Source organism: Malurus melanocephalus, unplaced genomic scaffold, assembly GCF_030028575.1.
Source record: "Malurus melanocephalus ecotype Western Australia unplaced genomic scaffold, MMel_1.1 scaffold_941, whole genome shotgun sequence".
NCBI lineage: Eukaryota > Metazoa > Chordata > Aves > Passeriformes > Maluridae > Malurus > Malurus melanocephalus.
This window is the reverse complement of record NW_026624173.1, coordinates 11050-22512: the sequence shown is the minus strand read 5'-3', so window position 1 is coordinate 22512 and position 11463 is coordinate 11050. Positions and strand designations below refer to the sequence as shown.

The window sequence follows — 11463 nt, the reverse complement described above, 5'->3', positions numbered from 1 at the left end:
AATCCCCATTCCCAGCCTGAGGACCCCGTGTCAGCCCCTCTCCTGTCCCGCCACCATCGATCACCGACAGCAGCAGCTCCTCTCCAGAATTCCCAGCAGATTCCTGGGCCAGGTGGCCCGAGGGTCTCAGCAGCTGCCGCCCGGGGTTGGGTTTCGGACGGGGGGGATTTGTCACCTCCAGACCCGCGGGACCCCCCGGCCCTGCCCTGCAGAGGGGTCCGGCCTGGCCAAACATGGCCGGGGGGACAGCAGGGCTGGATCCGAGCACGGGGAGGGGAGGGGAGGTGGTGGTGGGGGCTTTTTGTGCCCCCCAACCCCACCACAACCTCCGGGATCCTCCTCTTTCCTCCTCCTCTTTCTCCTCCCCGAGGGTTCATTGGCCACGGCCACCCCTGGTCCTGGCTGGACCCCTGGGCAGGACTGATCGGAGGCCATTGTGGGGAATTTGGGGGCGGGGGGCACAGAAATGCCTGAGCAGCCCTCGATGGGACTCAGGAGGAGAGGCTCTCACCCCTCAAAGTGTCCTAAGGGGGGACAAAGGGAAGTGGAGGATCCCAGCTCCCCAGTTCAAACCCCAGACCCCTGGACAGACCCCAGACCCCCCAGTTCATGTCTCCCATGGCCCTCAAGACCCCCCAGTTCAGCCCCCAGACCCCCTCCTGCAAAAAATCCTATTTGGGGAGGGGGAGCGCAACCAGGCAGCCCCAGAAAGGCTCTGCTGGGCTCTCTGTGGGCACCCCCGCTGCACAGGGGAGGGCAAAGACCCCCCGGGATCCCTCGCCCTTCCTGTGAGCCCCCCAGGCACCCTCCAGAGACCACCCTGTGACCCCCCAGCTACCCGCCCACCCCACAGGGTCCCCCCAGAACAAACCTGTGACTCCCCCGAGAAGCTTATGTCACCCCATTAGGAGTTCCCAGGACCCCCTGGGTACCCGCACCCACCCTGGGGACTCCCCGAGCCCACCCAGGACCCCCCTGACTTCCGCAGAACGCTCCGAAACCCTTCGGACCATTTCGACCCCTGCTCCGCGACCCCTCAGACCCACCCAAAACTCCCTGAGCCCCCGCCCCAGGACCCTCGGAGCCTCCCAGTGACCCTCAAAATCCACCGTGACTCCCCCGGGACCCCCCCGGCCACACCCAGGACACGCCCCAGGACATGCCCCCTGACCACGCCCCTGACCACGCCCAAGACCACGTCCAAGACCACGCCCCCAGGCCACGCCCCAGGCCACGCCCCTTCTCTTTCCCGCCCCCGCCCCGCGCGCCCCGCGCGCCCCCTGCCGGATTCCCGCGGCTTTTTCATTTCCCACTCTTCCCTCTGATTGGCCATCCGCCCCCAGCCAATCAGCAGGAACGAATCGACCCTAGGGGGCGGGCCTAGCGGTTGTTACAGCCAATCGCAAAGCGACACGGCGCCCCGCCTCCCGCGCCGGCAAGGAACAACCTCTCAACCAATCAGCGCCGGGGAAGCAGAGTGATGGGCGGGCGGAGGAGGGCGTTTCCACCAATGGGCGCGGCGTGCGGCCCGGAGGGGGCGGGGCCGGCGCGGTGGGCGTGCCCGCGGCTTCCAGAGAGTTCGGAGACGGCGGCGGAGCAGCGGCGGCGGTGAGTGGGGGGGGCGGCCCTCGGGACCCCGCTGCGAGCCCCACATCCCCTCGGGACCCCCCAAAACCTCCCCGGGACCCCCGGCAGGGGTCTGCCCGCCCCGCTCCGCCGGTGTCAGCGGCGCTCCCGGCCCGGGCACCCCTGAGGTGGCTCGTCGGGGTGACCGGCGGGCCCGGAGGGCTCCTGAGGGGCCCTGGGGTGACCGTGAGCGCCGGGCTTAGGGCCTGCCTCTCCACACTTGGTGTGAGGTCTGGGTGTCTCCATGGCTGCGGAGTGGCATGTCACCGTGTCACCTCCGTACCCTCCGACACCGCCTGGTACCCCCTGACACCCCCGCCCCGCGACCCTCGGCGGCCACACCCGGGTTGGACCCGGCGGGGACGGACCCAGCCCCAGTTTAGGGTCCCAGTCCCATCCTCAGCCTCGCCCCTGAGGGTCCCGGGGGACAGAACCAGCTGCAACCCCGAGGATCCCGGGACGGGCCCGGCTCCGAGGAACAGACCCAGCTGCAGTGCCGGACAGGCCGGTTCGGTGTCGGAGCCGGTTATTTACTCGTGCGTGGATCGCGGGCACTTCCCCGTGTCCCCCCGTGTCGCAAGATAAACATGTCCCCACCCCGCGCGGGGCTTATCGGCTGCGGCACATGGCCGGGGGGGCGGGACGTGGCACCCCCCGATACCGCCCCTTCTTACAGGACCCCCTGGTTGTCCCCGCACCCGGGGACCGGGCTGTCACGCCGTTCAGGCATCTCCTGACACCCCCCGACCCGTGGGATGCGGCTGTGACACTTGAGGCAGGGCTGTGCATGAAGGAGRACAGGGATCAAAGTCTTTTTGGGAGGGTCCCGCAGTGGGACGGGAGTTGAGGGGTCTCCCTTGCCGTGGGGATGGGTTTTGGGGTCCATCTCCACCCACGCACATGCCTGCAGGCCCCCTGTGTGGGGTGTGGCTGTCACATTGCTGTCACCCCCCGGCCACCACCAACACCCATGGGATGCTGCTGGTGGGAAACTGAGGTAGAGTTGTGCAGGGAGAGAATGGAGATCAATGAGGATTTTGAAGGGGCTGTGCTGGGCCAGGRCAGGGGGTCACAGTCACAGGYTGGRTAGGGATCCCARGCTCACAGCTCTGTCCCATCCCAGCACGTCACAGCGAGGAAGATGGTGAAGGAGACRGGCTACTACGACTTGCTGGGCGTGCGGCCGGGCGCCAGCCTGGACGAGATCAAGCGGGCGTACCGGCGCCTAGCACTGCGCTACCACCCCGACAAGAACCCCAGCGAGGGCGAGCGGGTACGTGCAGCCCCCCGCCCCTCCCTGGCCAGTCCTCGCCCACCTCACTCACCTCTCCCCCTCCCCAGTTCAAGCAGATCTCCCAGGCCTACGAGGTGCTGTCGGACTCCCACAAACGGGCGCTGTACGACCGTGGTGGCGAGCGGGCCATGAAGGAAGGGGGCCTGGGCAACCGCGGGGGAAGCAGCGGCTTTGGCTCCCCCATGGACATCTTCGACCTSTTCTTCGGAGGGGGAGTGCGGATGCGTGGCCGGGCAGACAGGAGAGGTACGGGGATAAGGGACCTGCTGGGATGCCGAGGTGGGAGAGGGCTGGGTGATGGCTCAGGAGGTGACAAACCTGCTGGGACYTTGAGGTGGGCAGGGGCTGGTGCCCAGGACAGCACTGGCTTGTGGGGTGAGGGACACTGGGAACCCTGCAGAGGGAGAGGGCTGGTGCCCGGGTGGGGTGTGACACTGCTCGGGGTGGGTGACAGATCTGCTGGGACCCCTGTGTGAGTGGGCTGGTGCCCAGCACTGGCTTGGGGGGTGACAGACGTGCTGGGTGGGATGAGAGGGGTCTGGCACCCAAGTGCAGTGTGACACTGGCACAGGGAGTGACAGATCTGCTGGGAGCTTGGGGTAAGAGTGGGCTGGCACCCAAGTGCAGTGTGACACTGGTTCAGGGGGTTACAGATCTGCTGGGACCTTGGAATGGGAAGGGGCTGGTGCCCAGCACGGCACTGGAATCCAGCTGCAATTCCCGGGCCGTCTCTGCCCCCACGGCACAGCCYGGTGCAGCTCCTCGTCATCATCATTACTTTCTCCACCTGCCCCTCTTCAAAGGTCCCRTCCCTGTCCCTGTCCCGGCTTTTCCCCGCCGTCCCCGGGGCTGGAGCTGAATCACCGGTGCRGCCCCGGGGGTGGCAGCAGGACGCGGGGCGTGCGGGGCCGGCCCGGTGACTGTCCGGATGCCTTGGGCCTAGGTCACAGGGACACGGTGACTCGGGACAGGACGGGTGACTCGCTAGCGTGCTTCTTGCTGAGATGGCACGAGTTAATAGCAGGGCAATTAGGAGGCCAAGGGAAGCGTCCCAGCCGCTCCAGCTGCAGGGTGGCTGAGAGCCCTGGGGTGGGAGCTGTGCCCTGCCCACGCTGGGGACCCGGCSGTGCCCCGGGGCAGCTGGCAGGATCCCGGCTTGGAGACGCCCAGCCCGGAGTGAAACTGTTTGTGCACTGTTGGAAGGAGCAGGACGGGCTCTGGGGGGACCTGGTGACCCAGAGTGGTGTCCAGTGCCTGTCCAGCCGTGGCATGGGGGGTGGCACGTGGCCGGTGCTGGTGTGGGCACTGAGCCGAGCTCTCCGCTGTGCCCAGGGAAGACAGTGGTGCACCAGCTCTCSGTGTCGCTGGAGGATCTGTACAATGGCTCCACGCGGAAGCTGTCCCTGCAGAAAAACATCATCTGYCGCAAGTGTGGAGGTGAGCGAGGGGCTGCGGGGGCTGGGGGCCACCCCGGCACCCCCTGCCCCACCACCTGACCCCCYGCCCCACTTGGCACAGGCTGCGGGGTGCGGGAGGGCGCTCAGAGAAGGTGCCCCAAGTGCCACGGCTCGGGCATGGAGGTTCGCATCCACCAGCTGGGGCCCAGCATGATCCAGCAGATCCAGACGGTGTGTTCACAGTGCCAGGGCCAGGGCGAGTGGATCCGGCCCCGCGACTGCTGCCTCACCTGCAACGGCCGCAAGGTCGTGCGGGAGAAGAAAATCCTCAGCGTCCACCTGGATAAAGGTGAGATGGGGCTGACAACAAAGTGGGGTCACCCCAAAGCTGCCCACGCGYGCTGAGCTCTCCCCGCGCTCCTCACAGGCATGAAGGACGGGCAGAAAATCACCTTCCACGAGGAAGGGGACCAGGTGCCYGGCCTGGAGCCCGGGGACATCATCATTGTCCTGGATCAGAAGGAGCACCCCGTTTTCCGGCGCAGCGGYGACGATCTCATCGTCAGGAGGGAGATCAGCCTGGCAGACGCCCTGTGTGGGTGCCGGCAGGTGATCCGCACCCTGGACAACCGCACCCTGCTCGTGTCCTCCCCGCCAGGTGAGGGGGGGCTTGGGGACACACCTGTGACACAGCCAGGGGGCCCGGGAGCTGCCAGCACAGCATGGTGATCCTCGTCTCTCTTAGGGGACGTGATCCGGCCCGGGGATCTGAAGTGTATCCCCAATGAGGGGATGCCCGTCTACAGGAGCCCCTTTCAGAAGGGAAAGCTCATCCTGCAGTTCGAGGTGAGCTAGAGCAGGGCGGGAGGTGACATCTCTCAGCCTTGGGCTTCCTGAGATGCCATCCCACACCTCATGTGCCCTCTGTGGTCGCAGGTGAAGTTCCCCGAGCCGGGCTGGCTCCCCGCTGACCGCCTGCGCCAGCTGCAGGCCTTCTTCCCGCCGCAGGAGGAGGTGATGGCCACGGAGGACACGGAGGAGGTGGAGCTCAGCGATTACACGGCGCACGGCGGGCCCGGCCGGCGGCCCTACACCGGCGAGGCTTATCACGAGGACGACTTTGAGGACAGGATGCGCCAGCAYGTCCAGTGCCAGACCTCATAGCGGGGGGAGCCGGAGCCCCCCGGGTGCGGGCGGGGCAGGGCCGGGGCCGCGCAGCGGGGAGGGGGCTCGCGGAGCCGCCACGTTCAGGGATGTACATAGGTCGCCTTTCCGACAGCACTTCACCTCCCTCGCCCCCCCGGGAGCCGGCAGAGCCCCCCAGCCCCGCCGGGTGAGGCCCCCCCGCCCTTCTGGCCCCGTGGGCGGGGGGCTTGGGGGGCGTGGGGCCGGGTCCAGCTGCCAGTGGACGCATCCCACGCTCGGAAAGCTCGGCCCTGGCTGGAGAGGTGGAGGGGGTGCCCCTTGCCCCTGCCTCAGTTTCCCCATCTGCTCMGGTGGGGCCAAGCTTGTGCTGGAGCCAGTGGGGAGAGGAGGGAAACTGCCCGCCCCCCTCGGGGATCCCCCCATTCCCAGCCCCACACTGTAGGGGGCTGCTGCCTGGGCCCCCAGCCCCTTTGCTTTGCCCATTTCTTTCCTTGCTGGAGCCTGGCTCAGGCCTGGGATGCAGAGGGGGTGGCTCTTTTCTCTTTGCACAGGACAGGAGGGGTTGGGGGGGACCCGTCTTCTTCCCTTTAATTTATTTTTGGAAGAATTTTAGAATTGTTTTTTTGTTTTGTTTTGGGGGGGGTGGTGACTTTGTACTTGGCATTAAACGCGAATCCCAACTCGGCGTGTGGGGCTGAGCGTGGGGTGGTGTGTGGGGCTGAGCGTGGGGTATTGTGTGGGGCAGGGTGTGGGGTTGAGCGTGGGGCAGTGGGAGCCCCGGGGGAAGTGACTCTGCCCCGCTTTGATGTCGGGTGTGCCTCAGTTTCCCCATCCTGACACAGCTGGGAGGTGCCTGGTCCTGTCTCCCGCTGCCTGCGGCTGCTCACAGCTCCTGCTCCGACAGGGAGGTCACAGACCCCGAACACCCTGGGCAGGAGATTCMCCCCATTCCCGGCCCCCCCAGACCCCCCACCCTATTTGCCAACCCCACACTCCCACTCTTGCCACCCCCATCCCATCTCAAACCAATCCTGAACTTTTGCACACCCCCAGCCCCTCACCCTGTGCTTTCACCTCCAGATTTCATTCCCTTGTTACCCCCAGACCCTCTGCATTATCTGGGCATCCCTGGAGAGCCCACGATGGAAGCAGACCCCTCCCCACATATCCTCATCCCCCCTTTCTGAGCCCTGCCTTCACCCCATAGCAGGTTCCCACTGTGCCATGGGGCTGAGCTGAGCTAGTGAGCAATTATGGGGAACCCCCCCAAAAAAAAAAAAACCCCCACTGGGGCCAAGCTGCATCCCATAACCCCCCTCCATGACCACTCGGCAATGGAATGGGGGCAAATCCCGCAGCCCGCTGCCCAGGGGAGCCCAGATCTGGGGGACTCTGTCGGGCAGGGGCCCCCCCTCCACCGGAGCCCAGGGAAGCTCCGGCGCCAGCTGCAGCTGCAGGGGGAGAGGAGGAGGAGGAGGAGGAGGAGGAGGAGGCGAGAACAATGCTGGCCGAGCGCCAGCAGAGGGGAACAGAGGGGGGGGCTCCTGCACAGCCCCCGGCCCGCTGAGCGAGGGGAGGGGGCGAACCCGCACGGGAGGTGACAGCCACCCTCCCTCGGGGCTGGCGACGCCTTGTGCTGAGCCACCCCGGCGTCAGCGTCCCCGGCTGCCCTGAGCCCTGGGGACACCCGCGGGGACAAGTGTGACACCCCACTCGGATCGGGGCACCCCCGAGAGCAGTGTCCCCTCCTGCCACGCTGGGTGCATGGAGCTGTCACCCCTCGGGGACAGGGACCCCCGTGCCATGTGCCGGAGCCCACCGGGGAACGTGGCTCTGTGGCTGCATGATGKCCCGGTGCTGCCCCACCCAAAGGCCACCAAAATCATCACCCCCGCTCTAGGGAGCAGTGGAGCTGAGAGGCTGAGCCCCCCCTGTCCCCAGCTCCTCGTTGAAATCATTATTTTGGGAGGGGGTGATTAAGGATGTCTGGCAGCCAGCCAGGATCCCCCCAACCATCCAGGGTGGGCTCTGAGCTGGGCAGCGGCCGTCCCGGAGGATGTGGGTGTGACACCAGCCCTGGGGGGACACAGTTTGGTCGGGGTCACTTTGGGTCCCTTCCCGGCGCTGTGGGGCCGGGGGTGTTGTTCCTCCAGCTCAGCCTCCCTCCTCCATCCCCCATCCGCACATTTAGGGCCCAGCGGAGGGCGATGTCCCCCCCCAAACCTGCCTGACGAGTCGTGTCCCCCTGCCATCGCGGGGACATCCCCCACATTCCAGGCAGATCGAAATCCCCGCTCCCTCCCGATGGCTCCGGCACGGGGCGGGGGGGATGAGATGCAGCCGCGTCCCCCCGCAGTTGCCCCACACCCAACCCAGCCTCTGCTTCCAGAAAATGCACGGAAAAATTCCGGGGTGAGGGGCCAGGGCCCCCCAGGGTCGGGCATTCATTCCCAGCGAGCAGAACGGGGAGGGGGCCGGGCCCCGCTTTGTCTSCGGAGATGAAAGGCGAGGGGCCAGCCCGGCCCCCTCCCCAGCCCGGGGGGGCAGCGGGGCTGCCCGGGGGCCAGCGGGGTCACCGGGGAGGATTAGTGCCGGATTAGAGGCGCCGGGGACCTCGACGCCACCCACGCGGTGCCATGGGAGGGGGCACAGCCTCCRGAGCAGTTTTGGGGTTACTCCCAGCCCCCCTAGCCAACTCCGCTCAGAGGAATTTGCTTTTTGTTTCGAGAGCAGCCGCTATCCACCGCCCCGAGCCGCGGCCGCGCTCTGGAGAGGTGGCACCTCCCGCCTCTGTCCCCCCTCGCCGGAGCCCCCCGGTACCCAGAGCAGCAGAATGGGACCCCCGGGCCGCCGTGGGGGGAGCGCAGACTGCCGCAGACCCCTCCCCATCCATCTGGGGGTCCCAGCGCCAGCCCGTTCTCCCCACAACCGGAGGCAAACCGGAGCCGTCCCCAGGGCTTGCGGGGGGGAAAGCGGATATTCCTCCAACGAGGGGAAGCTGTCGGAGCCGGGGGGGGACGGCTGGATTCCATTACCGGCAGCTCCCGCCCGGCCGAGCCTCTCCCGGGCTCTCCGGGGGGAGCGGCGGCCGGCTGGGTGAAGTGGGGAGGGGKCCGAGTCCTGCGCCCACCCTCGGGGGCGTCGGGAGAGCGGGGACACGGCCCTGGCAGCACCGCGGGAATGGCGACAGGGGCGATGGGCGCCTGCCAAGTGTCCACCTGGAGATACCGGAGCCTTCCTCCCCCTCCTCCTCCTCCCCAGGGAAGGTGTAATTCCACCCTTGTCGCTCCTGGACGCGCTCCCGGGGGTGCAGGATCACACCCCGGCCGTGGGGGTGAGGCCAGCCCTGAGCTCGGGCTATTTGGTCTGCATCCCCCCCGCTCAGGGCCCCCCATCTCCCAGCTCGGTGGGGCAGCGTCCCCCACCCGCCCCACAGCGATTTTGGGGCTGTCCCTGGCTCATTCCGGGAAAGCAGAGCTGGGCTGGGCAAAGGGGGGGACAGCCCTGCACCCCAACTTTTCTTGCACCTCCCCAGCTTAGCCCCGGGGTGAACGCGGGCTGAGCCCCCTTATTCTGGGGTAATTAATGCCATCCCATGCAGGGAAATTCAATTAACGGGCAGCTCCCTAATTGCTGCATCCCCGGGACGGTGCGTCCCAGCCCGCAGCACCCACAGGTGCCCCTGGCTCCCCCACCCCACTTGGGATGAGGTCTCAATATCCCCCCGCCCTGCGCTAATCCCGAGCCCAAACTGCCAACCCCAYAGCKCCCTCCGTGCCCCACAGTCACCCCYCGGTCACCCCAAAGCCACCACCCGCTTCCCACGCCGGGATGTGCCAACCCAGCTGCCGCCTTCGCCCCCGGCCCCTTGCGCAACGGGCGCGGAGCGGATACGGGGTGCGGGATTCAGGGTGAAGGATCCGGGGTGTGGAACCCAGGGTGTGGGATGGGGAGTGTGGGATCTGGGGTGTGGGATATGGGGTGCAGGATCGGGGTGTGGGATGCGGAGGGATCCGGGGTGTGGGATGTGGAGTGTGGGATCTGGGACACAGGATTGGGGTGTGGGATGTGGAGTGTGGGATCCGGGGTGTGGGATGTGGAGTGCAGGATTTGGGGTGCAAGATCCGGGGTGTGGGATGTGGAGTGTGGGATTTGGGGTGCAGGATCCGGGGTGGGATCTGGAGTGTGGGATATGGGGTGTGGGATTTGGGGTGTGGGATCTGGGGTACAGAACTGGAGTGTGGGATGTGGGGCGTGGAATATGGGGTGTGGGATTTGTAATGTGGGATCTGGTGTGCAAGATTGGGGTATGGGATGTGGAGTGAGGGATCCGGGGTGTGGGACTGGAGTGAGGGATCCGGGGTGTGGGATCTGGGGTGTGGGATGTGGAGTGTGGGATCCGGGGTGTGGGATGTGGAGTGTGGGATTTGGAGTGTGGGATCTGGGGCACAGGATTGGGGTGTGGGATGTGGAGGGATGCGGGGTGTGGGATGTGGAGTGTGGGATTTGGGGTGTAGGATCCGGGGTGTGGGATGTGGAGTGTGGGATGTGGAGGGATCCGGGGCGTGGGATGTGGAGTGTGGGATTTGGGGTGCAGGATCCGGGGTGTGGGATGTGGAGTGTGGGATTTGGGGTGCAGGATCCGGGGTGTGGGATCTGGGGTGTGGAATTTGGAGTGTGGGATGCAAGGTGTGGGATGTGGAGTGCGGGATTTGGGGTGCAGGATTGGGGTGTGGGATATGGAGGGATCCGGGGTGTGGGATGTGGAGTGTGGGATATGGGGTGTGGGATTTGTAGTGTGGGATCCGGTGGGCAGGGTTGGGGTGTGGGATGTGGACTGAGGGATCTGGGGTGTGGGATCTGTGGTGTGGGACTGGGGTTTTGCATGTGGAGTGTGGGATGTGGAGTGTGGGATATGGGATGTGGGATCTGTAGTGTGGCATTTGGAGTGTGGGATGCAGGGTGTGGGATGTGGAGTGTGGGATCCAGGGTGTGGGATTTTGATGTGTGGGATTTGGGTGTGGGATTTGATGTGTGGGATCTGGAGTGGGATATGGGGTGCAGGACTGGGGTGTGGGATCTGTAGTGTGAGATCTGGAGTCCAGGATCCAGGGTGAAGAAGGTGGAGTGTAGAATCTGGGGTGCAGGATTGGGGTTTTGCATGTGGGATGTGGGATATGGAGTGTGGGGTGTGGAGTGTGGGATATGGGTGCAGGATTGGGGTATGGGATCTGTAGTGTGGGATCCGGGGTCCAGGATCCAGGGTGCGGGATGTGGGGTATTGGATCCAGGGTGTTGGATGCTGGGTGTGGGATCTGGAGTTTGGGATATGGGATCCAGGGTGCACAATCTGGGCTGTGGGCTCCAGAGTTTGGGTTCCGGGGTGCAGGATCCAGAGTGCGGAATCTGGGGTTTGGTATCCAAAGTATGGGATCCGGGATGTGASATCTGTGCACTAATGGGGCCAGGARGGCACAGGGACACCACGGGGGGATCATAAGACATTTATTGAAAAAAAGGGAGAGGTGGCAGAGGGAAGTTGGACCCTTTGGGGGGCTCGGACCTGGCACTGCCCCAGGCTGGGAGGGGTTTGGTGTTCCCGTCTGGGACAATATTCACAAATAAATACTGGGGAGGGGGGCGTGGAGCAGGGCTGGGGACTGCGGGAACCGACAGCAACCCGAACCCGAGGCAGCTGAAAGCAGCCCAAAGGCCAGGGAGGGGCCGCGTTACCCCCCGCCGCACCCCGGCATCTCGCCAGGCCCCGGGCGCTTCGTCCGCAGCAGAGCGGGGCCAGAACGGGAGATTCTCCCGTCCCCGGAGAGACCCCGCCCTGCAGAGGGGAGGAAAAATTGTGTGCGCGTCCCCCCCAAAAAAAAAAGGGGTCGCGCTGATGAACCCCCGTGGGAAGGTGCAGCCCCCTCCCCGTGTTTGGGGGATGAGCGGAGGGGGCTGAGGGGACGCGGGGTGGGTGAGGGGTGGGGGATTTGGGGTCGCCGG

The 11463-nt window shown here is 66.1% G+C and overlaps 1 protein-coding gene across 1 annotated transcript; it reads left to right on the top strand.

Moving 5' to 3' along the window:
• The first annotated feature begins 1523 nt into the window (after positions 1-1523).
• LOC130585658 (dnaJ homolog subfamily A member 1-like) lies at positions 1524-6140 on the top strand. The gene is made up of 8 exons (XM_057386257.1): positions 1524-1608; positions 2750-2899; positions 2968-3166; positions 4253-4357; positions 4439-4666; positions 4745-4975; positions 5063-5163; positions 5254-6140. Exons 2-8 carry the CDS (start codon positions 2768-2770, stop codon positions 5479-5481), a joined length of 1224 nt encoding a protein of 407 aa, XP_057242240.1. The 5' UTR covers positions 1524-1608; positions 2750-2767; the 3' UTR covers positions 5482-6140.
• Positions 6141-11463: the final 5323 nt, after the last annotated feature.